The following is a 26,275-nucleotide window of genomic DNA, read 5'->3' as shown; positions in this document are numbered from 1 at the left end:
GGCCGCCTGCGCTGAAGGCCGAGTGCGGCAGGCGCACCGCCCCGGCGGGCCCCGCGCAGCCCCGGCTTTAACACACTCTGGACCTGGCTGGGGGCTGGGCCGGGGCCCGGGGCGGCGGGCGGGGCCGAGGCCGGGCCGGCGCGGGCCCCGGCGGGAGGCGGGAGCGCGGAGGTCGTCGCGGCGGCAGGAAACGGTTCCGGGTCGTCGGCGGGAGCCAATATGGAGCCCGTCGGGCTCGCGGGGCCTCGCTGAGAGAGAGCCGGGCCGCAGCGGGGCCGCGCCGCCGCCATGTCGCTGGGCGAGTACGAGCGGCACTGCGACTCCATCAGCTCCGACTTCGGCAGCGAGTCCTCGGGCAGGGGCGGGTCCCGCGGCGGCGGCAGCCTGCCCGGCGAGCAGGAGGAGCTGCACTACATCCCCATCCGCACCCTGGGCCGCGGCGCCTTCGGCGAGGCCACGCTCTACCGCCGCACCGAGGTAGGCTGCCCCGGCGGCGGGGCGGGCCGGGCCCCCGCCGGGCAGCGGGACAGAGGCCCCTCTCCCTCCTCCTCCTCCTGCCCCCCCCGAGGAAGGGGGCAACGGGGGCCGCTGCCGGGGGCCGCTGCCGGGGGCCGCTGCCGGGGGCCGCCCTCGGGACGAGCGGGGGCGCTTCCCGGAGGCTGGGTGGTCGGCGGCCCCGGCGCCCGAAGAGCCGCAGCAGGGCTCGCACCCTGGGGTGGCTGACAGACTGACAGATAGCAACCCCCTGGGTGACTGACTGACAGGCTGACAGACAGCGCCCTGGGGGACTGACTGACAGATAGCAGCCCCCTGGGTGACAGCTCCCGGCGCGAAAGGACGACTTGCGGCCCTCGGTGTCGAGGGGCACAGGGTTTGGGTTTCGGCACGTTTGTGTGCCGCCAGTCTCTCGGTCCCCTAAAGTTTTGTAGGGAGATGTGGACACTCTTCTCATGCTAATAGATTCCTCATTTTTCTATGTTTTATTCCAGTCACAGAGGACATGGGGGCATCTCATACAGGTAATTGTCTCGCGTGATCAGCATTTCAGTATAATCGGGGAAACTGGCTGAAAAGCCAGTCTTTCCGTTGCTCCCAAGTCATTTAGTCCCATCCAGTTCGATCCTAGTTGTGCTTTTAAGCGGCTATCAAAGAAAAGGCTTGACTTGGTTCCCAAGGGCTGTTCTTCAGTTTTTTTCTGGGGGAAGGCCACCCTGAGGTGTCACTGCTTGAACAGTTGTAAGTGAACACTGTTCACTTAACAGATCACTTACAGCCTGTCTGACAATGTGGGTGGGCTTAACAAGGGCAAACTAAATTTGTTCTTGTTTGCTTTTTTTTTTTTTTTTTTTAATTTTAGGAGTACCTGGGTGTTTGTAATGGCTTGTAGTCTTGTATAGTATCCTACAGTTAGGGATTGGAAATACGCTGTTCTCCCTTTATTGAACCAGAATATGTTTAGTCTTTATTGAAACAAAACAAACTGTGTTTTTCCCTGGAAATCTTGTAGTATGTTTTTTTGGTGGTGGCTTGTTTGTTTTGTTTTTTTTTTTTCCAAAGCATGTGTTGGCCAGCTAGAAAGACAGCTTTGGGCCATCGCTATTCCTAGTGCCAAACAGAAAACCTCAAAACTTATTGTTGTGAAGAATCTTTGTCTGAAATCTGTAAGAGGCAGGAACATTTTACCTTTCCTGAAATTTTAATTTCCTGCTGTAAAGGCACGTAATGTTCTCTTCATACTAGTGTGTTTTTAATTAAAAGATGTTTTTGTGTTTCAGGATGACTCACTTGTAGTGTGGAAGGAGGTGGACCTGACCCGGCTGTCAGAAAAGGAGCGTCGTGATGCTTTGAACGAAATCGTTATCCTTGCCCTGTTGCAGCATGAGAACATCATCGCGTACTACAATCACTTCATGGATAACACCACGCTGCTGATCGAGCTGGAGTACTGTAACGGTGAGATCCCTACTCCTGCTTACAAACAGACAGCTGCCATGTTGCTGAGTCACCCTCCTGCAGCATCTGCAGGGAGTCCTCCGGGAAGCGGAGGAACGAAGGTGGATTCTGCTGCATAGCGCCTGAGAACCCTTCTGATTGATCTGTGTCTCAGGTGCCAAAGAAAGAAGTCCAGTAGTTAGTGCAGGCAGTTCAGGCAGTAGATGATTTCTCAAGTCTTCTGAGTAGCTGATGCAGTGGAAGAAGGGGGTTATTGGTAATGTACACTTCTAATGTGCCTTGCTGTGTTCTTTTAGGAGGATGGTTGGAAAAGACCATGAGGATATTCAGACCTCTCTGCCAGAACAGAGTGGGGCTGCTTTTCAGTAGCGTCACTTAAATAGACCCCTCTATTTGGTGATTATGAATCAAAGCTTAAAAATCTACTGGTACTCTGCAATCAGGACTTTTCCTGCCTTATGCTATCAGCTTCTATGTTTACTGTTAAAAATCCCCAATCCAGTCGGTCTGGTGGTAGAGAAAACTTCACATTCCACACAAGAGTAGATGAGATGGTATTGTGTGGAGTTTGCAGGGGAAACTGTCCCAGCTGGGCTGGAGAGGTAGAAGGATTTGATATGAGGGTCTGAGTTGCAGCTGCTATTAGACAGCTGGAAGAGGATATCATGTACAGCTGATATTGCTGGAACAGGATACCTACCTAGAATTGCAGTGTGGTTCCTATTTGGATGGGTGGGACAGCTTCCCTGGCTAGGTATCCTGTGTGTGTTTGGGGGTTGTGTTAAGCCTTGGCTCATCATCAGAAACTTTTTTTTTTAATGAAAAAGGCTATCATCTTGTTTTCATATTAGACAGATTGCTTTCACTGAGGCAGATTGGGAAGCACAACAGAGTTGCGCAAAGCATTTTTGAAAGGTTGACCAAAGCTGATTTTGCTTCTCTGCTTTTTGCTTTTATGCAGGGTAGAGTCCAGTGCAGGAGTAGGTGAATGTTAGCTCTTGATGCACCATTTATTTTAGGAGTACTCTGTGAGTTATTTAGCTGCCCTGAAAAGACTGCATGCTTGGGGCCATTATAAATTCATTGGAGAGCATAGAGAGAAACTGCCTAGTACTGATGTCTGTACATGTTTGTTGATGTCTCTAAATTGTTTGTTTTACTTCTGGGACAATAACCAAGAGATGAGTATATAGCCTGTGTTGCCCGAATGTGTCTGAGTGGTACAGAACTAGGGATGGGAGAAAGAGGAAATCTCATTTAGACTTATGGATATTGGTTTTGTTAGTAGTTGTTTCTGTGGCTTTTTTTTTTCCAGTGTAAAATATAAATTGTGAGTACTGTTTAAAGTAAAGCTGGACTAGTTTCTGTCAGACACTCCTCAGAATCCAAGGTTCTTACTGTTTTAGCTGACATGTCTCTTCTGGAGATCTAGGAAAGACTTTCAAATTTGGGTAAATATCATCCCCATTTTACAGGGGAGGAAGACAAGTTACTGATTTATTTGCCTATAGTTCTGTATGTATATCGTGGTACCACCAGACTTGGATTTATTGTGGATAACATCAGTAAATACATCTGAAACAGATTTGGGAAGAAATCCTATTGAATACATTTGTTGAGGAGAGAAGAGAGTGTCAGAAGGTTAGATGTGGTTAGATGAAATGAAAAAGAAAGTAATTTGTTTTTAGTATGTGTGTATAGTGGTATTGGTTATCCGAGTCAAGAGCTAATTTGTCTCCTTGTGTAGGATTTTGGCCATGTAATACCTGTTATGCTGCTCTTTGGTTCAGAAGAGCTGCAAAAAATATGGCAAAAAGTGGGAGATGAAGAACAGAATTCACTAAAAGCCTGCATAGTCTGAATCACTAGGAAAGAGGTTCATGAGAAGAGGCAGAAGTGAATACTTCGGTTAAATTGTGAAAGTGAAGAGTGATTTGTAGGTAATTTGCAAATGTAAACATAAGGCAAAGAAATACTGAGAGGTTATAGTAAGGCTGAATGAGAAGAAATTAAGGGAATGGAATCTTGGTAAGAATATCAGAAACATCTTCCTAACATGGAAGTCTAAGACCCTCAAGGAGGCAAAGGAGCCATTGCAACCTGCTTTGGACATCTACAACTTGTTGGGCCCATGGAAATCATACAGCAGAAAGCTCTCTTGAACCATGCCCATGGGAATGGGAAAGGGCCTGGTGTTCTGTTACTATTAGGACATAATATATGATAATTGGGAAATGTAATAGCAGCAGGATGTGATCAGAGATCTGGGATTTGCTGGTAGGATGCTAATCTGACAGGGAGTCTCCCTGCCTGCAGCCCATAGCATCGTTTCTTTTAGCTCTCCTTGATTTTTAGTCTGCCATCTTGAAATTGTGATGTGCCATGAAGAGTCTGATGCTTTCAGGCTTCTGTTGGTGGTGCTGCTGTTGCCAGCTGATGTGAATTCTGCATCAATGTGTTTGGCAGGGCAGATGAAGGAGAGGTGGGTCAGAGCTGGGCAGTAAGTGGGGAAAGGCAGTAACTTGTCCTTTCAGGGACTACTCTGAACTTCAATTGCTTGCTTTCTCTTTTTTAATGTATTGTTTATATATATATATATATATATATATATATATATATATATATATATATATATATATATATAAAATGCTGAGCAGGACAATCTCACGTGATTTGATATACAGGCTATAAATGTTTACATATCCCAAGAAACACTTACAGGTAAAAAAAGTAGGGACTGCTAGCCTATCTTACTGATTCACTTTTCAGAGAGTATTAAATGGTGGTGATAAAAAATAATCATCTCTGCTTAAGCCTAGATATGCCAGTGAAGTTCTTAGATGGAAGAGCAACTTAATTTTGTGAGTGCCTGTCCAGTTTAAGTGAAGAGTGCTGAGGGAGAGCTGTAGTGATTCATCGGATCTCTTAGAAAATTTGAGTATTCCCAGTAGTACCTGAGCAGAGTAACTGCTGCCATTAACTAAGATGAACCTCTCTTGTCTTTCTCACTCATAATTACAGGAGGAAACCTCTACGATAAGATTCTGCGGCAGAAAGACAAGTTATTTGAAGAAGAGGTAATTTGGGCTGGTTTGAGGGAGTGGTGGGGCTGGCCTAATGTTCCGGGGATCTGTCTGGTTTCTGAGTATTTATACAACATTTTTTCCATGGTGCTGGTGGGGAATTTTTGTGTATATCTGGGGACTGATATGCTTCCTCTCCTGTTGAATACTGCAAGCATTTATGGACTATCAGGAACTTTTTATTTTCATTTTTGACTGTCTATAGGCAGTATAAACTTCCAAGGGAGAAATAATGAAAGAGAGCGCTCAACTGACATTGGTAGTCTTATTCGTCTTATCACCTTATCATTTGATCATTAACTTTAAAACTTCTTTCTGTGTTTCTTCCTGGTGGGTATTCAATTCCCCTCCCTTCTTAACCACTTTGTACGTTCTTTTCTGAGTAATTACCTTGAACCTGTCTCATCATAGTTTGTTTTTTTTTCTTGTTCCTTTTTCTTTATTTTTTCTGTCTTTTATTTTTTTTTCCACTTATTTTCTGCTGTTTGCCTCTACCTTATGCTGAGGTGGTTAATGATTACACTTATTTATCTTATATAATGACTGTTAAGGCCTTCTGGCTTATGGTGAATATTACATGGTCACAGTTCATATTCCAGAGAGCCCAACCGTAGGTCTTTCCCAGATGGCTATTAGCTGTCATTCCTAAGTCTTTTCACTTATTGAGTTCTGTGATACTTGTCAGGACAGACACCATGAATGGCACTAGAACAACCTACCTTTTGGAATATCTTTGCAGAGATTTCCAAAACAGGAAATTCTACATTTTCATACTCCCAAAAGAGCAACTAAATGGTATGGTCAGGCCCTCTTGCTGTGCCTCTGTGTGACCGGGATGTATGAGGTTTTGTGGGGTTTTTTTGAGCTTCGCATAATGTTTTTACTCCTACCTTTGCAGATGGTGGTTTGGTATCTTTTTCAAATTGCATCAGCTGTGAGCTGCATTCATCGAGCAGGAATTCTTCACAGGTAAGCATGGCATGAAGTAAAGCTGAGATAACCAGTGCAGTTCATGGATTTGAGTGCAGAACTCCTTTGAGTAGCCTTTGCTTTTGCGTTTAAAGCAAGCACTGAGCTTCTCTCCAAAGTGTAGCTGGACTGCCTTCATGTTAAATACCCCTTCTGTTAAGGGCTAGAAAGTGATAAATGTGCAAGAAATTTTGTATATGAAAATGGAATTGCTGTCTTTGTTGCAGTTTTGTGAACAAAGAGTTAATCCATGTAGGAAGGAAGTAAATTGGCCCTTTATTGCCAAAGCACGTAAGTAATGTTTGCTAAAGTGGGTAGGAAGAGCAGTTACCACAGGCCAAAGGTACTTCCTACCCACTCCACAATTAATAGCTTCAAACCAACACGTACATCCTTCTGTAATTCCTGGAGGCTAACAGTGATGAAAACTTTGCATTGGTGCATTGCTGTAATATAACCTGTGCAAAGATTTGTCCTGCACTTGCCTGAATCTCATTTCTTCAGCCTGTTATTTCAAGTAGTAATACAGCTTGTTAACTGATAGTGGTAATTTTGACATTGACTCTGAGATTTTAATGAGTAGCTAATTACCTTTTTCTGTTGGCCTTCTCTGTTTGGGAAGGATAAATTTAATGGCTTATGTGCTTCAAGGAGGCCATGGTGTTCTGGGGTGTACTGCACATGTAGACAGCTGTTTCCGGCATGGTTGGGTTGTGTGCTGTACAGCATCATTCTCTAACTAATGAGCACAGATATGTCAGGATGTTTCCTGTGGGATAGCATCCTGGTTGCTGCCATTCTGAATCTTTGGTAATTGGCAAGCCTTGCTAACGAAGGGTTGGTACCCTATACTCAATGAAGTAGTGCCTAAGTTTTTGACCTAAAGTAGATGTCGTGTCTGTCCTGCTTTGCAGTGATTTCCTGCTTGCCCATCTTCAGGGCAGGGTTCATAGTCTGGGAAGATGTGTGGCCCCAGATCGTTCCACAATAATGAATTGAACAGTTATTTAAATGTTTGCAGTGGTTTCCTTTTGCTGCAGACATTGTCAGAGTGACCCAGGACTTTGCGATGCCCCAAGTGGATGAATGCAAAGTGCTGCTTTACTTGATGTTGTCCTGATCTGCACTGGGAAGTTGTTAATGGTACGTTAGGAAAAGGGGATGTTATGAAGTGTTGGCCACGGGAAGCATATCGTATTGTGGGGGCGTCCTCTCTATTTACGGCCTCATATTGATCTGTGAAATGAGTTAAAATGATTTTGTCTGGAAGAAAGTGTTTTCAGTGAGTTTCATAATTCAGCATTTTTGTGGCCTTTTGATCTTCTGGGCATAGTAAGTCCTGTTACAAAGAGTTGTTCTTGAGCCATAAGGTAGAGGGATGTTATGTTTAAGTTCTAGAGTGGCATCTGTTTCACACCCTCTGTGTTTGTTTATATTTGCATACATACATATTCATGCATACGTTTATGTTTTTAGTGAGCTCAGTGACTCCTGGCTTGGTTCTATTTATAAAACAGGAAAAATAAGACCTGCTCAATGACCTTCATACGAGAAGAGACTGAGAGGGAGAAGTGAACTATCTTTGATCTGTGGCCTTTACATAGGTGTCTGGAGCCTGAACTTTTTAGACTGTGTTGTGCTTGTGTGGGGATGTGATAAAACTAACTGCAGTTACTGCCCCAGTGCTTGGGGTCAGATTGCCTGTGAAGAGCTCTGTGTGTGTGAGACAGTGCTGGCAGAGTAGCAAGTACCTCATTTTGGGGGGGAGGTATAGTAGTGTGTTGAAAACTGTGAAATCCAGAAATACATTTGAGTGTCTGTGTTTCTTCTTCTCCTTTCAGAGATATAAAGACATTAAATATCTTTCTAACCAAGGCAAACCTGATTAAATTGGGAGACTATGGGTTGGCAAAGAAGCTGAACTCTGAGTACTCTATGGCTGAGACTGTGAGTATCTGCCTTCTTTGTGTGCAAACCAAATGTGTTTTTCTTTCATCTCTGCATGCCTTGCAGAAGACCAGGGATGCTGTACATTCTTGCTGCTTGTTTTCTGTGGTTTTCCTTTCCCTTTTCCCTTGATTTCTCTCAACGTTACCTCACTAACATTGACATAGTTGCTGGTGTGTTGCAGCCTGCAATTATCCTTGCTCCCAGGTTACCTTTTGGATGTCTGTGTCTCTGCAAAGCAGCAGTAGACTAAAGATAAGTGCCACTGTGGGCATGGAATTGTGCCAGAGCCAGTGTAGCTGTATTAGAGAGCACTACTCTTCTTTCCCTGGTACCTAGGCATGATACTTCCAGAGGTGAACCTATGTAATATTAAGGCAGTGCTGTACTAAGGTACAGAGACAGCAGTATAGTCACATCAGTACAGTGTTCTCCCTCAGGACTAGCTAAGCCCAGCTTAGCAAGTTAAATTCATTTGGTCATGCTGCTGTGCTAACAGGGGCATTTTGACTCAGCTGGATCTGAGATAGCTTGGATGTGCCTGCCTGACATGGCACTGTGCCGTAGATACGTTCCCTTACCCTTTAATACTCAGGCTCTGAACTGAATTACAAAGAAGCAAGAAAGGCACTTGTGCTTCTTACGGTAACCAGGTGGATGGATTATTGGTAATGCTTTTGGAGGGGAGAAAAGTTTTGTAGGCTAGATTAATTCTACCAGAAGGCTGTCAAGCTTGGCTTTCTTCATTTCAGACCCTTCCAGAAGGCAGTTTCTCAGCCAGAGTTATGATACAGGGTAAGCTGTATTGCAGGTACCTGAAAGGCTCAGCTTGGATTTCCCAGCTCCATTAACTTCTGTGGTGAGCACTAGGCTTGGAAAGATAGACATTATCTAGAGCTCCTTTCTGCTAAAGGCCTTTATTATTGTTTGGGATGCAAGCCAGCTTGCAGTTCCCCTTACCAGGCCATATTATTAGATTTAATGCAAGCTGTTGGTGTTCTGTTAGGATGTGTCATAAGTACTTGCCAACCTCCTTCCAGAACATGAGCGCTGTTGTACAGTTGCACAGTAAGTGAGAACTGAAGGCTACTGCATAAAGCCCTTGCTAAGATGGGCTGCAGCAAAACCACTTCTGGTTCATCACCTTTTTCATGGCCTTCTGGCTTTCAGAGAAAGTGCAGGCTGTGCTGTGAATTTCCAGGTTTCTATTTACCTGTGTAGTGTGTCTTCGTCTACACCTGTGAGCTTTTTTTTTTCCTTTCTCACTTGTGAAAAATTTTCAACTACATACCTTCAACTGTATTTCATTCTGTATATGCTGGCTGTGTTCTGAGCTAGTTGTTCAATTTGTGCTCTAATGACCGGTGGTCTGGAAGGAATTTTTTTGTGAAACAAGTGCAAAACATGTTATTGTCAGTATTTGTAATTGTAACAGTCAAATTACAATTTTTTTAAAAAGTTTACCTTGCTTACTAAACGCTGATGTCTTTCTTTATCATTCTTTCTCCCATTTGCCAAGTAAGATATATAAAATATGTCTGTGTCTTTCTTACAGAAAGCTTACACTATCCTTTGCTTCAAGGACCTTTAGGTCCAGTATCCTAGTTTTCCATGTGATTCTCCAACTAGGTGGGCTTCTAAACCTTCCCGTGGCTAGGATTCGTGTAGCTCTGTAGCTGTCACGCTCTGTAACGGGAAGTGACAGGGAGATGGCAGATTCTGAATGTGCCCATGAGGTATCTAGTGTACTAGCAGAGCCTAATGAAAGGCAAGCTTTGTAATCCTAAGAGCTTTGCTAAGAGAGTTGAAAAGAAAGCACCTATGAGTATTTCCTCTTCATCTGAATTCTGTCTTTTTCATTTTATTTTGCTGTCTAGTTCCTTGCTAGGGAACAAGCTCCCTTCATCTAGAAGCTTCATTCTTGCACCTTTTATCATGTTTGTTCTGTGTCTTGTTGTGACTGAGCTGCACCACTATTTCTGTTGTAGCTGGGAGGGGCCTCTGTATTTAAATGCTGGGGTTTGGGATTTTGGGTGTGGTGGGGAGTGTTTGTTTTAAACCAATTGTTCAGGAAAGCCTACTTCTGAAGTGAAAGTCTTTCAGGTGGGATTCATGCCAGCTTTCTACTTACTGACCCAAAAGTAACCCCTCTTTCATTGGAGACAGAGTAGTCTTTGTCCTGGCAGTACCTTGTGATCAGACAGAGTGGCTCCACAGCCATGGGCTGGCATCTGTTTGGAAGTTTTGCCAGATCCCTTTTCCTTCAACCTCTTTGAGGATTTCCTATGCCTGGTTAGTACATAAGCCCTTGATTACATCTAAATGTAGTATATTTGAGAGGGGCAAGTCCTTGCTGTGCTCTCATGACTACTACTCTATTGCGAAGTACGTACCACATCAGGATGTGAGCAGACAGGTGTCCAGGGTCTTCGAAGAAATGCAGGCACAGGCTTGTGGATGAGAAGGAAAGAAATGTGCTTATTGTTGTTCCTCCAGAATGTTGGTGGGGTGTGTCATCTGTGTCACTTCAGTGCTGTGTCAGAGCTATGTCTAGCTCTGGTGCTTATGGGCCTCTGTGACCATGATGGATGCAGAGCTCCTGAATTGAAGGCTGATGATGGATCATTTCTGATTTTTAAATGTTATTTTTCCTAGCTGGTGGGAACTCCCTATTACATGTCCCCAGAACTCTGCCAGGGTGTGAAATACAACTTCAAATCAGATATTTGGGCCGTAGGCTGTGTCATCTTCGAGCTGCTTACTCTGAAGAGGACCTTTGATGCTACTGTAAGTCTGCAAACCAGATGGACTGAGTAACCTTATTTTTAATCACCCTGAGATTTGCCCTTGGCTCATAGCTTTCTTAACTCATGTTTTTCTTTCATTGTTTAAATCTACTGATGAAGAAAACAGTGGCCTGGCAGTGCCAACTATAGCCAGAGAAAATGTCTGCATGATTTTACTTACCCTGCACTGCAGGTTCCTCTCTGGCATCTGCCAAACTCCATCCTCCTTGTCTGCCGCCCTGGGTTTACCAGATGCAGAATACAAGCTTGTGCTAATTTGTATCATGGTTGTGAATGTAAAATCCTTTTCTCTATGAGGGGGAAGTTTGTGATTGTGTAGTCTTTTTGGTTTTTTCAGCATTACTAGATGTGAATTTTCTGTGCAGCATTCTGTAGCGAAAACTTCCAGCCTTTGGATTTCATAGGATTTAATACTGTTACCCTTTCTTAAAGTTTGGATGCAAGAGAAGTGTGGTCAAGCTGGCATGGAGAGGGTGAAAGGGAGCATTGCTGGCTGGCATATGTGACTTGCCAGCTTGTGCCATGAGATGGGAAAAGCTGCTAGCTGCCATGGGGCAAGATTTTGTAATCCTTAAAGAGGCACTGTGAAAATACCATCCTTTCCTGATGCCCTCTCATCATGGCTACTGAGTCCCCAGTAACTTTGCTGCAGTGCAATGTTTCAATGGCAATGTGCTACATAGGAGATTCCATGCAGAGAGAAACCTATCCTCTCTTCATTGTTAGGGAATTTGGTGAAAAGCTGGGTGTTGCGATCAAGTCCTAGCTATCAGAGGTACTGTTTCTGCAGGAATTATTACTAGATTTCTGGAGAACCTGCTAGGCAGGGAAGGAGGATGATGTGTCCTGATCAGAGGAGGAGGAAGAAAACAATTATGGCCTGTAGCATCTCTCCCCATTGGACTCATTGTCCAGTTCAGTTCCCTTACAGCTGTTTTCTGGTTTCTGCCTAGAATCCCCTGAACCTGTGTGTGAAGATTGTACAGGGAAATCGTGCCATGGAGGTTGATTCCACTGTTTACTCCCGGGAGCTGATCCAGATGGTGAATTCCTGCCTTGATCAGGTTGGTGAAATACTTTTTAATTTTCAGACATCCCTTCCCATCTGCCTAAACCAGGAATTCAGGGGTGAAGGGGAATGACATGATGCAGGGCAATTTCTGTGATGTCCGAGGCATGACTAAGATTGGGCTTCCTCTAGTCCTCTGAAAGCATTCTCTTAAACTGTTCAGTCCTGCAGGCTCTGGAGGGGTGCTGGGTTTACTCTGACAACAATTATTTAATGGCCTGGCAGAAGCAGTTATTTTCTAATGCTGTGCTGTGGAGGTAGAAGCATCCTCTCCATACAGTCTCTTAAAGTTCTGGCTCTCTGACTGTGACTCTGTCTTTCTGTAGGGAATTAATTTCTGGAAAGCAAACCTAGTTTCAGAGCATGGAAGTCCTCCTTCACATCCCTGGCATTTATCCCTATTCGTTTCAAATATTTGAATTAATTCCTTTCCCTTCTGAAGGGAGTCAGTGAAGGAGGTCTGTGCAGACTTGAATGAGGTCTTCTGGCCTAAGATTCTGTTGTAGATGATGAACACTTCCCAAATGACTTTTTACTCAATCCTTTCAGGATCCAGAGAAGAGACCCACTGCAGATGAATTGCTTGAACATCCCCTTCTCAGCAAACGCAGGAGGTAATCAGATGGTCTTGCCTGAAACCTGGACAGGTGTCAGGGAGTATAGGAGGGTTTGTGCAGACTAGTGGTGTTTATGCTTTTGTGGCAAAGTCCTTAAGTTTATTTGGCCTGACATGAAGATAGAGTGTACTTCAGTAACTGCCACTTTAGGAAAGAAGTGCATTCTTGCTGTCTTGTTTTCTGATCTGATGTTCCATTGGTGCATGTGTATGGTGAGAAGATAATCTGCTTCCTTTGTCTTAGAAGCTGTTGTATTGAGAACCTTGAGGCATCCTTTTCTGAGGCTCCTTTGAGGAATGCTGGTTCCTGCTCTTCAAATCTCTGTGAACAAAGGGTCACAGACATCCTCCTATGGTCACTGGGAAAGGCCTTTCAAAATATACATATCATGCAGTATAGAGGTCCCTGCTTTCTCCCTTTGTTGCCTCCCTCTTCTGGAGAGAGTTGCATTGAAAGTGCTCCATTTTAGCTTAGTTTGACCATCAGCCGGAACACTGTCTTTTTATGAAAGGTGGACCATAATTCTGGACTGTTTGGGGACAACAGACTTAGTCCTTCATACCAAAGTTCTATTACTTGGTGATCAGGAAAGTTTGAGTTTTGTCTTGTTGTATGCACTGGTAAAAGCCAAAATCCTGATAATATTTAGCTGTTTAAGGTCATTCTTGTGCAATATGGGTATTGGTTGGCCACATTCTGGTATATATGTAGTTTGTTGTCTTTGACTCTCCAGGAAGTTTGTTAGCTATATGGTACATTACTTCTGCCCTGCTTACTATGTATTGCTGTGAGCTGGTAAACAGCTGCCACATTTCCTCCAAGAGGGAGCAGCATTCTATTGGAAGGGAAAGCAGTCTCTGTGTGCTGCTTGTCAGTAAATTGCTTTGGGCGATATTACTGTTTCCTAAAATGCTTTTTCTCCTTTGGCAGGGAGATGGAAGAGAAAGTTACACTGCTTAATGGGCCAAATAAGCGACCAAGGTAATTATTTGGGCATGTGTTTGAAAGGAAGTCTGGAGAGAAAAAGCTCCCCAGAGAGGAACTTTGCTGAGAGTTAGTCTGTGACAACCCTAATGGAATAGTGTAGTTTAGAAGATCCCTAAATGCTAAGAATTGGACATAGTTGTTACATGGCTAGTGTCCCATGTTTTACTCTGCCTTCTATATCCTGCTTATATGTATGGCTGGAGCCTTAACTCAGCAGGTCCCATGCAGCTCTATCTGTCCTGTTGAGGATGTAGTCTTTACAGTCTACATATCTGAGGATGTAATGTAGATCCCTGCTTTCACACAGATTCCCTTGAGCAGGAGGAATATGACTGTTTGAATGTCGAATATTAAATAAATATAAATACCTTTCATAAAGCTGGATATATGCAGAGGTTCTCTACAGACCCCAGCAAGCCTGTAAGCAGGGTTGCTCTGTGAAGCAGATAGCTTCCTTGACACACATAGCTGCGTTTCTGTTGATTTGTCACATAGAATTTGACCTTTTATTCCTCATAAACCTGGAGGAACTATCTGAGCACTTTATGTGAAGTTGTTCCAGTTCATAAATTGCTTGCAAACAGTTTGATTACAACTTCCATTTTGCAATCTGCTTGTGAATTGATGTTTACCTACATCAAAGAGTTATATTTTTTCCCTCAGATGGAAGCCTGTTATTTAAATAGAAGAGAGAGGAAAGTTAGAAGCTTTTGGATACTTCTGTATTTTGAGGGAGATTTCATGACCATTTGTAAGGCTTTCATTTTTCACAAATTAGAACAGCTCCATGGCCGTTCAGTGAAAGCCTGGTCTTTGACATCAAATTGGATTGTAGGCTTTTTAAAATGTTTCCGGGAGGCTACTTTCTCTGCTGCTTTGGGACAGGTTTGTTATTCCGTGTCTATAGGCAATTGAGGCCTCGCAACCACTCAATTGTGGTTCAAAGAACAGTTCAAAGAACAATTCAAAGAACAGTTTGTGAAAATAAAAACCATGAATGGTTATGAAGGGGAAAATGATAGACAACAGTAGGAAAATGAGTGATGACAGTGAATGCAAACTCATTATTAAAAGCATGTGTGTTTTGTGCAGGTCCAGTACCATGAATGAAGCTCCCATTGCAGTGGTGACTTCACGCACTAGTGAGGTGTATGTCTGGGGGGGTGGGAAGTCCACCCCCCAGAAGCTGGATGCCATCAAAAGTGGCTGCAGTGCACGCCAGGTGTGTGCGGGTAACACTCACTTTGCTGTGGTGACAGTGGAGAAAGAGCTCTACACCTGGGTGGTAAGTGAGAGAAAAATCAGGAAGAGGGTAAGGGTGGGAAAGGAGCGTCCAGTCCACCGCTGACCATTCACAAGCCTGTTAGAATCAGATGGGCAAGCAGCTTGGGAAAGGGGAAATCTGATTGTAGTGGACACTGAGTCTATCTGCTTTGGGGCTGACTCAAGTTTCCCAAGGCAAGTGTGGTTTTCAGAGGAGTTTTCTATCATGACAGGAGGGGTATTGGAGACTTGCTCTGCACCTGAGGACTGTAGGTGGACTTGTAGGCCCAGACATTGTGTCAAACATCTCTTCCTTCCTTTTCTGACTACTGGAAATGCACCGGAGGCTTTGTGATGCTCTGTTGGCTTTGTGTGTTTTTTGAGGAAGGTTTTCTGAGATCAGAATGGGTGGGATGAGTGACCTTGTTGTAATACAGATGTCATTTGTGGGGCAACTTCTGGATGAAACCAGAGATTATACTAAACAACTCTGCTTTTTAGGATGAGTGGAAATTCTGTAATAGTTCAAAGTGAATAAAAAAAATGTTGGCGTATAACACATTTAAACAATTGAACCCAGTTTTCTCAGGCTTAGATGGTCAGTGATGTGGAGGTATTCTGTATCTCCAAGCTTCCACAGGCTTTTGTACTGATGATACAGAATCTATTAAAACAGATTAGAAAATAAGGGTACGTGGGTGATAGAAGAAAGTGATCCAAATGGAAGGAGAGCAAGTTGAAGTCATTTGCTGGATGTTCTTGCAAGAATGGCCACTGAAAACTTTCAGCTGACTAGTAATATTTTAGTTGTAGCTTCAACACTACTCAGAATTGTTTTGTTTTTCCTGTAGAACTGGTAGGTCTGGCCACTTCAGTGACATTTGTTTCATGTTATGGGTTTCTTTGCAGCCATTAGCATTTAGAAAAGTAGGTCAAAAAGCTGAAGGATGAAATTCAGTCCTGCAGCAGGGAGCGGGTTCTGTAGTCTGGCAGATGAGAGAGGAGCAGGGATTCCTCACCAGCTGGTGGCCTGAGACTGGATCACTCCTCATTAGTGTGTAACTGCCTGAAAGCTTGCGCTGCCATTCAGAATGTTGCCTGCTGTTACGCCACGTAGCAGGTAGCAGTCTCTTCCCTAAGGTGGCTAACACACTTTCTCTTGCTCTTTGCTGTCTTCTGTTGTTCATTTGAGGTGCTGTAATTACTGGCACCATCTCTGGAGTTACGCATACATAACCGTACCAGATGTTCTGTCTTGCAGAATATGCAGGGGGGTACCAAGTTGCACGGGCAGCTGGGACATGGAGACAGAGCCTCCTATCGACAGCCAAAGCATGTTGAGAAGCTTCAGGGAAAAGCCATTCGCCAGGTGTCCTGTGGAGATGATTTCACAGTGTGCATCACAGGTGAGAACTGGAAGGGCACCACTGTCCCTTACTTTGCTGTGCTGTGGAGATATTTGCCTTCGCAGTAAGATTAGCAGAGCAGCTTTGTGCACAAAGGAGAAAGTCCCATATGTTACCCCTCAGTTTTGAGGATGGTAGATACAGTAGTGGAGATAGATCAACATTATCAAATAGAGAAAGATCCTGGCTCCCAAGAAGGCTGGGTGTTTTGCTAAGGATGCTTTTTGGTGATGAAGCTGGGTGTTGAGCACAACTCCTTGTGGCTGTGCAGAGTTGCAGAGTCCCTGCTCTTACCAGCGCATGTGTTGCCTCCATACCAGTCTGTATTAAAGATGGAGTCTGAAGAACGTAAACATGTTTGAAACTGGTTTTGGACTGTGTGGGGAAAGAGTCACCCAGTGATAAAAGACAATGTGTATCTGAGATTTGCTATTTAATTCAGAAAGCTTGAGACATGGTAGCTGTCTCTAGTTCTAACCCTGCTCATAGATTTGTTAACTGTGGTGTTGTGTGTTACAGAAGAATTTGAATCGTGCTTTACCCATGAAAACCTAATTTTCAACAAGGTAGTTTCCAGATTATTTTGCCAGTGCTGGAAAAGCAGAGGTTTGACAGAAATAAGCTCAGATGCTCAGTGTGCTGGAGGAGTGACGTAGGGAGCCACAGGATCAATTTGAGGGTTTCTGTTAAAGAAAGTGTCAGGTTCAACCCAAGATTTTTTGACACTGGTGGCCTGAAATAGCTGCAGGTTGTGGTGTAAGGTTATCCATCTTAATGTGAAAAAGAGGACTCCATATTCTCCTGATGACATTCTGCACTAAAGAGGAGGGTGAAAAGAAGTTGCTCTGGCCGTGTCCTGAGATTAACATGCAGCCCGATACAAGCCTATGTGCTGACCAAGCTTCCCTTGTGTCCTTCAGATGAGGGCCAGGTGTATGCCTTTGGCTCGGACTATTACGGATGCATTGGCATTGACAAGGCTTATGGCTCTGAAGTGCTTGAGCCCCTGCAGCTGGATTTCTTTCTTACCAACCCTGTGGAGCAGGTCTCGTGTGGAGATAACCACGTGGCAGTGCTGACCAGGAACAGAGAAGTTTACACGTGGGGCTGTGGGGAGTATGGTAGGTAGAGTGTGCCTACTTTTAGTCTGGAACCTAAAGGCACTGGGGCATGTGTGCTTCAGAAAGTGGCTTGGTGCAGGTGGGTAATGCAGGGCCTGGGTGAGGTCTGTCTGTTATGTCCTGGGGGCAAGAACATTGTTTCTGTGGGGATTTCTTTCCCTGTTAAGAATGGGGAACTGGGGACTGAGTCCTTGGCACTTTACTCTGGGAAAGCTCTAGGGTGCTGCTTGCCTTCCCTGTGGGTAGGGTGGTTGTTCTGTGAGTGGGGTTGGATTACCTTGAGGACTGGCAGGCAATGATGCATGTAGGGGAGCAGGTTTCTAGTTCTGTAGGGAGATTCCTTTGGGACTATGGAGAGACAATACCATTTCTTAGGGGCAGGCACCTTGTGAGGCCATTTCTAACAGCAGTGTTTCACTGATGCAGGGCGCTTGGGCTTGGATTCAGAAGAAGATCACTACACGCCTCAGAAGGTAGGGCTGTGACTACTTCTCAAAATCTGCATGGGCATAAACCCAAATCAGTTGCTGTTTGGAAATATCAACTGTCTGATGTTCAGGTGTTTTTTCTGAGGTATCATAGAGTTTGTGGCAGTTTTAACTTTACTTCCTCATTTTATTTTGCTTCATTTGTCCATAGAGATCATGGCAGAGGGACATGTCACTCCCCAGCCAGTCAGCATTTTGATTTAGAACTTCATTGCTCTGATCTCCAGGCTGGAACTGGAAATGGCAAATTTAATTTTGTAGAAATCATAGTAGGAAACACCAAATTGCATACCTCAGGTCTGTAGAGGAAACTCGCAGCAGTGCAAACAACTGGGAGTCTTTGAATTTGACATAATTGGATTAAAGATGAGTGAAAGTAAAACCCTTTTGAAATACAGTGCTAGGGGTAATTGAGGTAATCTAACCCACTGAGGCTTAGAAACGGAAAAGGATGTGCCTGGAAGCCAAATATCTGTGATCACACAGTATCGCACAGACCTAGCCCTGCTTGCCTAACTGGGTCTGGTGCTTGTAGACTCCAGCTGGCCAAGAATGCCTGTGCAACACATTCCTGGTTCCTGTGCTGGCTCACTGGTGCCTGCACACAAGGTCTAGAATGCCTTGGATTTCTGCATTGTGACCGGAACTTCAGTGTGCTATAGACTTTATGATATTCTTGTACCTTTATTCAAAATAACTGCATTGGGTATTGTCAGTGCCCAGATGACCTGAACCTGCTCTAACCCCATATGTTTTTCATGTGCCAGCTTCTGTGTAGTAGATATTGGGATTTTGATTTTCCCGGGATATATTTCTTCCATGTAGGTGGATGTTCCGAAGACCTTAAACATTGTGTCCGTTCACTGTGGCTGTGATGGGACTTTCCTGCTCACCCAGACAGGCAAAGTGTTGGCATGTGGACTCAACGAGTTCAACAAGCTGGGCCTGAATCAGTGCACATCGGGGATAATCAACCATGATGTAAGTGCATTTGGGTCCCTGGCTCCAGCTCCCAGCATTCAGTAGTATATGGGGAAGTGGAGGTCCTGTGACAGTGACAAAGCATACATTAGCTTCATGCCAATTTGTTAGTTCAAATCCAAGACAATGGATACTGGGATTGTGGGCAGAGGCAATTTGTTCCTCAGTTTCCTGTCTGCCCTAAGGGCTTATGTCAGATCTGAGGTAGTGAAATGGATAGTGAGCTTCTCCAGGGTGACTTAGTCAGTGACATGGATTCTGGCAGTTCTTTACCATACCTGTGTTGGGACTATCTAGATTAATGTTGTGGTCTGCAAGACCTGATCGAGTAGGTCTTAGCTGATGAATGTGTGATTTTTCTCTCTGTGCTTACCCGCATGTCTTTTCTCAGACATACTGTGAGGTGCCATACGCCACTTCCCTTACTTTGGCCAAGCAGCTGTCCTTCTACAAGATTCGTACCATTTCTCCAGGGAAGACACACACAGCTTCCATTGATGGTGAGCCCTACATATTTAAGAAGTGAATACTGGTTGCCGGATTACTTTACATCAGCTTTGCCCTTTCAGCCTGGCCCTTGACATTGAGGATTGTGCTTTTGGTAGCAGAGCCCATGCCTGCTCCAGGAACCCAGGATTCCTGTTCCTTTAGCAGTGTTGCCTCCTGGCCAGCTAAAGCAGCAACATCAGCTTCTGGGTCAGCCTTGGTTTGTTTGTTTTGTTTGTTTTTGTTTTTTTTTTCAAAGGGGGAAAAAAAAAGTTGAGGGAAGAATCATGCTCTGGGATAGCAGAGGAATTGTTTATGACCAAGTTAGGCCTTACCCAGTTGATGCCAGTCAGAGGGCTGTGAGGAGTCACAGCCCCCAGCATCAGAAAAAGGAAGCAAAGGGAGAAGGAACTGGGGAGGTGTTTCCAGGTTGAAGCCATTCCTCTTGGCTGGTGCTGTCCCCTTCCAGCCTGGCTGGCTTCTTAGCAGAGTCCTTCCTGGTCATGGGCTGTCACTGCTCGTTCTCTGCATGCATGGCTGCTTCCAGAGTTGGGCCCTTGCTGTGACTGTCTCCTCGTTCCTCCTCTCAGAGCGAGGCCGCCTGCTGACCTTCGGCTCCAACAAGTGTGGACAGCTTGGTGTGGGGGACTATAAGAAGCACCTGGGAATTAACCTGCTGGGAGGCCCCTTGGGGGGTAAGCAGGTGATCAGGGTTTCATGTGGAGATGAATTCACCATAGCTGCTACTGACGGTGAGTGGGTCTTTCCAAACTTGCGGTGGGTTCCTTTGAACTAGATCTGCAGGGTGGTTATCTGGCTCCCACTGATCATTTCCTAGACCAACCCCGCAGCACTGCACTAAAATAAAGAAATCCTCCTAGTCTGGGGCTCTCTGTCCCTGTTAGTTGTCCCAGTGCAGCACCAAGCATTTGCTGTCCTTGGGGCTGCGAGTACCAGCTTGGTGGCTGCCTGAATGAATCTAAGATTCATTATCAGTTTGTTCTCTCACTGGCAACGTGGAGCTGGTAGATTAGATACTCTGGAATGGCAGTTACAGCAGAGAGGCTGTGATCCTTGTAGCAATTACAGGCCAAGAGGGAGTGAGTGAATTGAGGCTCCTGTATCTCTCTTTCCTCAGACAACCATATCTTTGCCTGGGGTAATGGCGGGAATGGGCGTCTGGCAATGACATCGACCGAGAGAGCTCATGGCTCTGATATTTGTACCTCGTGGCCTCGGCCAATATTTGGATCATTGCATCACGTTCCAGACCTGTCATGCCGTGGCTGGCACACCATCATCATTGTTGGTAAGTGTAAGTTTAGGATGAAACTGTGGGATCTTAGTTATGATGCTGTAATTGTTTGCCAGGACCTAGACTATAAATCCTGCCTGGGAACAGGCCAGGTTTCTGGGGGTGAATGTGGCAGGCCTCTCTGAGCTCTAGACCTGCAACACTGACTTTGCTGTGTGCCTTTGTAGGAGTTGCCTTGCTTTCCATGTGGCACTCTAACTGAAAGCATGGTTCTCTCCTTGCAGAGAAGGTGTTGAACTCTAAAACAATCCGATCCAACAGCAGTGGCTTGTCCATTGGTACCGGTGAGTAACCTGCCCTGGGGAGCTGTGGCTTAAGTCCATTCAGTGGTCAGTTTGAGTGGGTGCTGTTTGGTCCTGCAGCGTGGTTTCTGTGTGTTTGAAAGGCCTCACAGAAGAGCTCAAAGGCAGGAAGTCTAGTTGGTGCTGTGAATGGGAAGGGATGGCCCAAAGCTGGGAAGGAGAGAACTGAAACGGAGGAGGAAGAACATGAATGCAGCAAGGCCTTTGTAGTTGAGGAGCTTCAATTCCCAAACAAGGAAAAGCTGAGAGGAATTCACTGAAGAGAGTTGATAAGGGAAGTGGGGCTATGGGGCAGTTGCTGGAGAGATGGAGTCCAGTTTCTTGGACCTGTGGGAGGGTTGGGGCCAAGAAACTGCAAAAGACTACTGCACACAAGGCCTTTTGGAGAGGCCTGCAGGGAGTGTTAGGAGACAAGCTGTTGAGGGAGGTGCTGCTATCATGTGCTCTCACGTGGCCATACAGCCCAGATTTCTGCATCTTCTCTGTTCCAGCTGGGGTTTGGCAACAAGAATAGCAGAGGTAGGAAAAGTATAAAGTTTTCACTCTTGTTTGCCAGTGGCTCAGAGCTGCACAACTGGAGGAGGAGAGGAAGAGGATAATGAACAGGAAGCGGAGACCCCTAATCCCAGCGGAGGCTTTCGGGGAACCATGGAAGCAGATCGTGAGCTGGGAGGCTGGATCAGCACCACAGAAGCTAAGGGAGGCAACAGTGCTGACAGCAGCTCCTGCCCTGGCTGGCTGCGGAAGGTAATGGGGTATCTCAGAAATGCCTTATAAAGTGGGGATCTAGGCTGGGGAAAAGCGAGTGGCCCCTTCTGCCTTTAAGGGATTCTCTCAAAGGTTCTCAGAGCTGTGCTGCACTGGGACCCCTTTAGGCCTCGCTGCCTTTTTTACCACAAGAGGGTGTTAGTGCATTGGTTGAGGAGATTAAGTCAGCTGCGGGAAGGCAGGCAGGCAGGCCTGACAGTGCTGCTTTTGTGTATCCAGGAGCTGGAGAATGCTGAATTCATCCCCATGCCTGACAGCCCCTTTCCTCTGAGCATGGCATCTTCAGAGCCTGAGAAGGAGACTCTCCCTTACCAGAAACTTCAAGGACTCAAAGTGGCCTCTGAGGAACCTGTTGGACTAAACAAGCCCAAGACGGAGCCATGGGTAATGTTATCCAAGTGAATTCTTGGCCAAAAGTTTTTGGGGACCATAAATGGCAAAGTTTGAATTATGAGGAGAACTGAGAAGATGGTGTTGGATTGGCCTAATTCATCTGGTTGTGGAAAAGAGGGCTGCTCATAATCAGAGATGATGCTACAAAGAGAACACTGCACAGAAATCTAGAATACAAAGCTGGGGCTTGGTCAGATTGGAAATAATGAGATCAGTTCTGTGAAAAAATGTGGTTAATGCAGTTGGGGAAAAAAAAAAAGAGAGAAGCCTAAGGCCCAGGAGCCTAGCAGAGATAGAAATTTACAAAGCAGAAACTGCTGTGAGATAGGAAGAACAACTGATACAGGAAATCACTGAGAAATTGCAACCTGTGAGACTACCTTATTCCCGGAGTTTTCCCAGAAAAAGGAGGAAGTTAGTGGCTTTGTACTGAAGAAGTAATGACTAGTAGCTTGTTGACCTGGGCTGCTAGAAGTTTGGGAAGTTGGGAAACAGGCTGGGGTGATACTTTCTGTGCATGGTTTCTTCTTGTGGCATATACAGCTCCTGGCCTTGCACTCAAACCTGGCCTGACATCCCCCCCATGTCTCTGCAGCCTACTTGCCTGAGTCCAACCTTGCCATGCGGTGAAGGAAAGGCTGCGTCTCCTGTTGCGGGCTGCATGTGCAGTGCTCTGCAAGTGGAGGTGACACACCTCCGAGGCCTGGTTTTACAGTGTCTGGATGATCAGAAGAAGCTGCAGCAGGAAACTGTTCGTCTGAGTGCCCAACTCCAGCAGTTCTGCAGGGGGACAGAAGGAATACAGCAGGTGAGGACCCATCACCTGGGAATACATCCATGCTCAGGGCTCACTGCCCTGATCCTGGCTCCTGCATAGATTGCGGAGGCTGTGCAGAAGAAAGCAGCTCTTAACAGACGTCTCTCTTGGAGCAGAATGGGGGGACTAAGCATGCTGCCTGACTCTTGTTCGAGCTGCTGATGTAGGCTCTGGTAGTAGCAACAGGATTGAAGCCAAGATGGCAGTTTCCTGTGAGGATAGCCCAGTCCTTGAGGGACCTGGGATTCCCCTTCATTGCTTCTGATAAGAAGGGATGGGCAGATATTGAGAGAGTCCCATATGCTGTGGAGAATAGAAACTGCCTTTTGCAGCTCCTTGTTTCTTTGCAGCCAGTCCTAGAGTTGTTTGGATAAACTGCTTTGTGTTTTGGCAGGTGGAGATTCATTCCAAAGGAACACAGACAGCCAGAGAGGAGATGGAAGTGGATCCGAAACCTGACTTGGATTCAGATTCCTGGTGTCTCCTGGGAACGGACTCGTGCCGCTCCAGCCTCTAGTCTCCTGAGCCCACTGGGATCCATCTAACTTCACAGCACACTAACCGAATGCAGAGAGCGGCTTTCCTGGCTTCAGGTCACTCGCAGACAAGGAGCGAGGCCGGAGGCTCCAGAGCAGCACCCATGTACGTTTGATATGAACTAGGAGTGAGTTTGAGAGGGGAAGGGCCCCTGAGCTCTTGGCCAGCTCAGTGGTTGAAGCAGCAGCAGCTCCTTTGAACCTTATTCTGTCAATTCTGCACGTGAGGCAGAACGGCCCCATTATGGCGATGGCTCCAGTAGCGGCTTGTGGCCCTTTCATTGTTTCACTGCTTCCTGGGAGCTGCCTTTGGGACCCCAGTATTCATCACTGCATCTCTAGATGAGAGGAGATGTGTTTTGTACTGAAGCTGGCTGAACCCTAAGACTCACCACCTTCGCTTCAGAGGGGTGAAGGACTAGGGTCCTGTCCCTACCACATGGTAAGGCCCAGCCGGTGAGGCTGCTCCCCTCTGCTCAGGGGCAGAGGGAGCAGAGAACGTCTCATTCTGGAGGCAGTGGAGATCTTCCTGTTAGGGAGATAATGGTAGACAGCATGGCCCTGGCCTCGAGGCACAGCTTCTGGCCGTATGGCTGCATCCAATGGCCTGTATAGACAGAGTTTAAAGGCTTTATTCTGGGTGCCTAGAGCTTTCCAACTTCCAGGCAATGCACCAAGATGAGTGAATCAGGTGTCATTTCCAATAGCAGTAGTAGGGACTGTCGGAGGTGGGATCTCTAGTTCTCAGTTTCAGACTGCCTGCTTCCCAGCCAGATGACAAGCGTCTGGGCCTCAGACTAAGTAACCCGTTTCTTGCTCCAGCTGTTCAACTTGGTTTGGGTGCCAGAGCTTCTGGTTTCTTGGCATAAGCCCGTAGCTGCTCCCTGCTTGGCTTCTGTTCTGCTCAGCCCCTGGTGCCACACTCTGTGTGGGTGTGGGAAGAATCAGTGTTTTTCCACTCACTGTTTTGATGAAGCTGGAATGTGGTTTCTTACCCAGAATAGGTCATTAATGGCATGGTCACAGGATGCAGCCTTCCCCAATGACCATGAATGATCAAGTCTCTGTCTGGAATTCACCTTCTTTCTAGAAGCAAGAGGCTTTCCCAAGAAAATTGGAGATGGGAATAGTCATGGTCTGATGCTCAAGGTTTCCTCATTTCCTGTTAGAGAATGAGGTTAATTTTATTCCCCTTAAATTTATTAGCAAACTGACTGTGAACTAAGCTTTTGGGATGGGTAGGATCCCCGGGAGCAGCTAGCCTCCCCTGCCTTACGTGAAGCCTCTCTAAGGAGTCCTGAGTCCCTCTCACCTTTGCTGTGAGAGGGGGTTTGTGATTTCATTAGGCTTAAACCATCCCTGTCAGTGGCATGTCACCAGAATTGCCTTAGGTCTTGTGGAGTTGGATATCCTGTCGCCTCTTCTAGACTACTTCTTTTGAGAGACTGTTCTGGGGAAGCCAGCATTCCCTGTTTGTCTCTAGAGGTGGATGCCAAACCATTCTGCTTGTAATTTACGTTCCTTAAATACTTCTTTGATGCCTATTGCTAGTATCTTGGAGCTGAATCAAGTGCAGTCCCTCCAGTGCAGTGTCCAGGGCAAGGCTCATACTGGTGTGCCCACCCACCATTGCTGCAGGAAGGCTAGGAGGACAGCCCTCCTGGGAGGCGGTGAGTCAGGCACTCTAGTGTGGCCACGCCACTTGGTTGCCTTGTGACTCTGCTCTCCTTTCCCCATGTGCATTGGAGCCACTTCTCTCGGGTTAGGGTCCCGGCTTGAGGATTGTTGCAGTTGGAAACGATTGAGTTGGTCACGCTGCGGCAGTGCCTTTGAGGAGCAAAGAGTTGAGCCTGAGCCATGTCCAATAAGCAAGCACCAAGCTGATGGGAGTCGCTCTCCTGCAGTGCACTGCTATCCTCATCTCTCAATGCTCTGCAGTTGGGAAGCTAGGTGCACAGACTGGATTCCCCTTGGATCTAGTGGAGGATTAGGGTCCCTGACAGAGGATACCCTGTGCTCTGCAATCTCATATGTGCCTTAGAGGATTCATGCTATCCAGGTTGTGCCTGTTACAGACCACAGATTTCACACCAGCCAGCTATGCAACCAAAAAAGCAGTTTAAAGCCAGCACCTTCGTCTTGGGCTGAAAACGGAAGGGCAAGTGGGCAGAAGTGCCTTTGAGCAGTTTCAAACCCTTTTTACTTCTCCCCTTCTTGCAGTGCTAGCTCCATATGTGTTGGTCTTCTGCTAGTATTGCTACTGAGTTGTTATAGTGGAACACAACTTATGCCTGCTCTGACACTCTGGCTGAAAACTAGTTTGTCATTGTCTTTTTTTGAAAGGTTAAAGGGTGTAGTGGTTTGGAGTTTCTGTTTAAATAAATGTTTAAACTCATTCCCCTGTATTCAGAGTCTTTTGTTTGTTTTTTTTTTCTTTCCAAGAGAGGAAGAGGAAATATGCATATAGTCAGCTGGCTTCACAGCATTCTGTTGTGTGATTTTTTGGGGGGGTTTTGCCTATAGAAAGAGGGCCAAGTAGCTTGCAGGTTCTTTGCTATGGGAAGAAAAATGTCAGGTTCTGTGTCCCTTCATTTAAAACAAAAAACAAACCAACAAACAACAAAACTCTTTGCTGCTGCATCTGCTCCTGGTGACGTCAGGGGGCTTTTGTGTGCGTGTTTATTTCAACAGTTTGAGTGCCAAGTGGGAAGTGAGTAATGGGAAGAGAGAGGCTCAAAAGGAAGAAGTACCTGTTTCTCTCAGAACAGCTCCTACTGAGCTTTAAGGCCTACAGAAGAGAAAAGCTGCCTAACACCTGCTCGGCCAACTGCTGCTGCACACTGTACTTAATGCCTGTCACTTCTGACGTTTTATGAGGGTTTTTAGTAAATTGTGAAATGTTTTGAGAGGCAGAGCGGGGTTAAAGACTTAAAATTCGCCAGAGATTTGGATACTGAAAATGCAGCG

At 45.8% G+C, this 26,275-nt stretch overlaps 1 protein-coding gene across 2 annotated transcripts; it reads left to right on the top strand.

The window, feature by feature from the left end:
* Nucleotides 1-209: 209 nt before the first annotated feature.
* On the top strand, nucleotides 210-25,697 carry NEK9 (NIMA related kinase 9). Of its 2 annotated transcripts, XM_074909980.1 has the most exons (23): nucleotides 210-477; nucleotides 990-1,019; nucleotides 1,776-1,953; nucleotides 4,975-5,030; nucleotides 5,935-6,005; nucleotides 7,847-7,952; nucleotides 10,608-10,739; nucleotides 11,713-11,823; nucleotides 12,378-12,442; nucleotides 13,376-13,426; nucleotides 14,525-14,717; nucleotides 15,957-16,101; nucleotides 17,022-17,222; nucleotides 17,649-17,695; nucleotides 18,536-18,691; nucleotides 19,083-19,191; nucleotides 19,768-19,929; nucleotides 20,316-20,486; nucleotides 20,717-20,776; nucleotides 21,351-21,541; nucleotides 21,782-21,946; nucleotides 22,551-22,763; nucleotides 23,167-25,697. In XM_074909980.1, exons 1-23 carry the CDS (start codon nucleotides 289-291, stop codon nucleotides 23,287-23,289), a joined length of 2,925 nt encoding a protein of 974 aa, XP_074766081.1. In that variant the 5' UTR covers nucleotides 210-288; the 3' UTR covers nucleotides 23,290-25,697. The 2 variants fall into 2 exon arrangements, with proteins under 2 accessions (XP_074766081.1, XP_074766083.1); XM_074909982.1 differs by lacking the exon at nucleotides 990-1,019.
* The last annotated feature ends 578 nt before the right edge of the window (nucleotides 25,698-26,275 follow it).

The sequence above is a fragment of the Athene noctua genome, chromosome 6 (assembly GCF_965140245.1).
Source record: "Athene noctua chromosome 6, bAthNoc1.hap1.1, whole genome shotgun sequence".
Lineage (NCBI taxonomy): Eukaryota > Metazoa > Chordata > Aves > Strigiformes > Strigidae > Athene > Athene noctua.
Note: the sequence above shows the minus strand (reverse complement) of the source record. Positions and strands in the feature narration are given on the sequence as shown.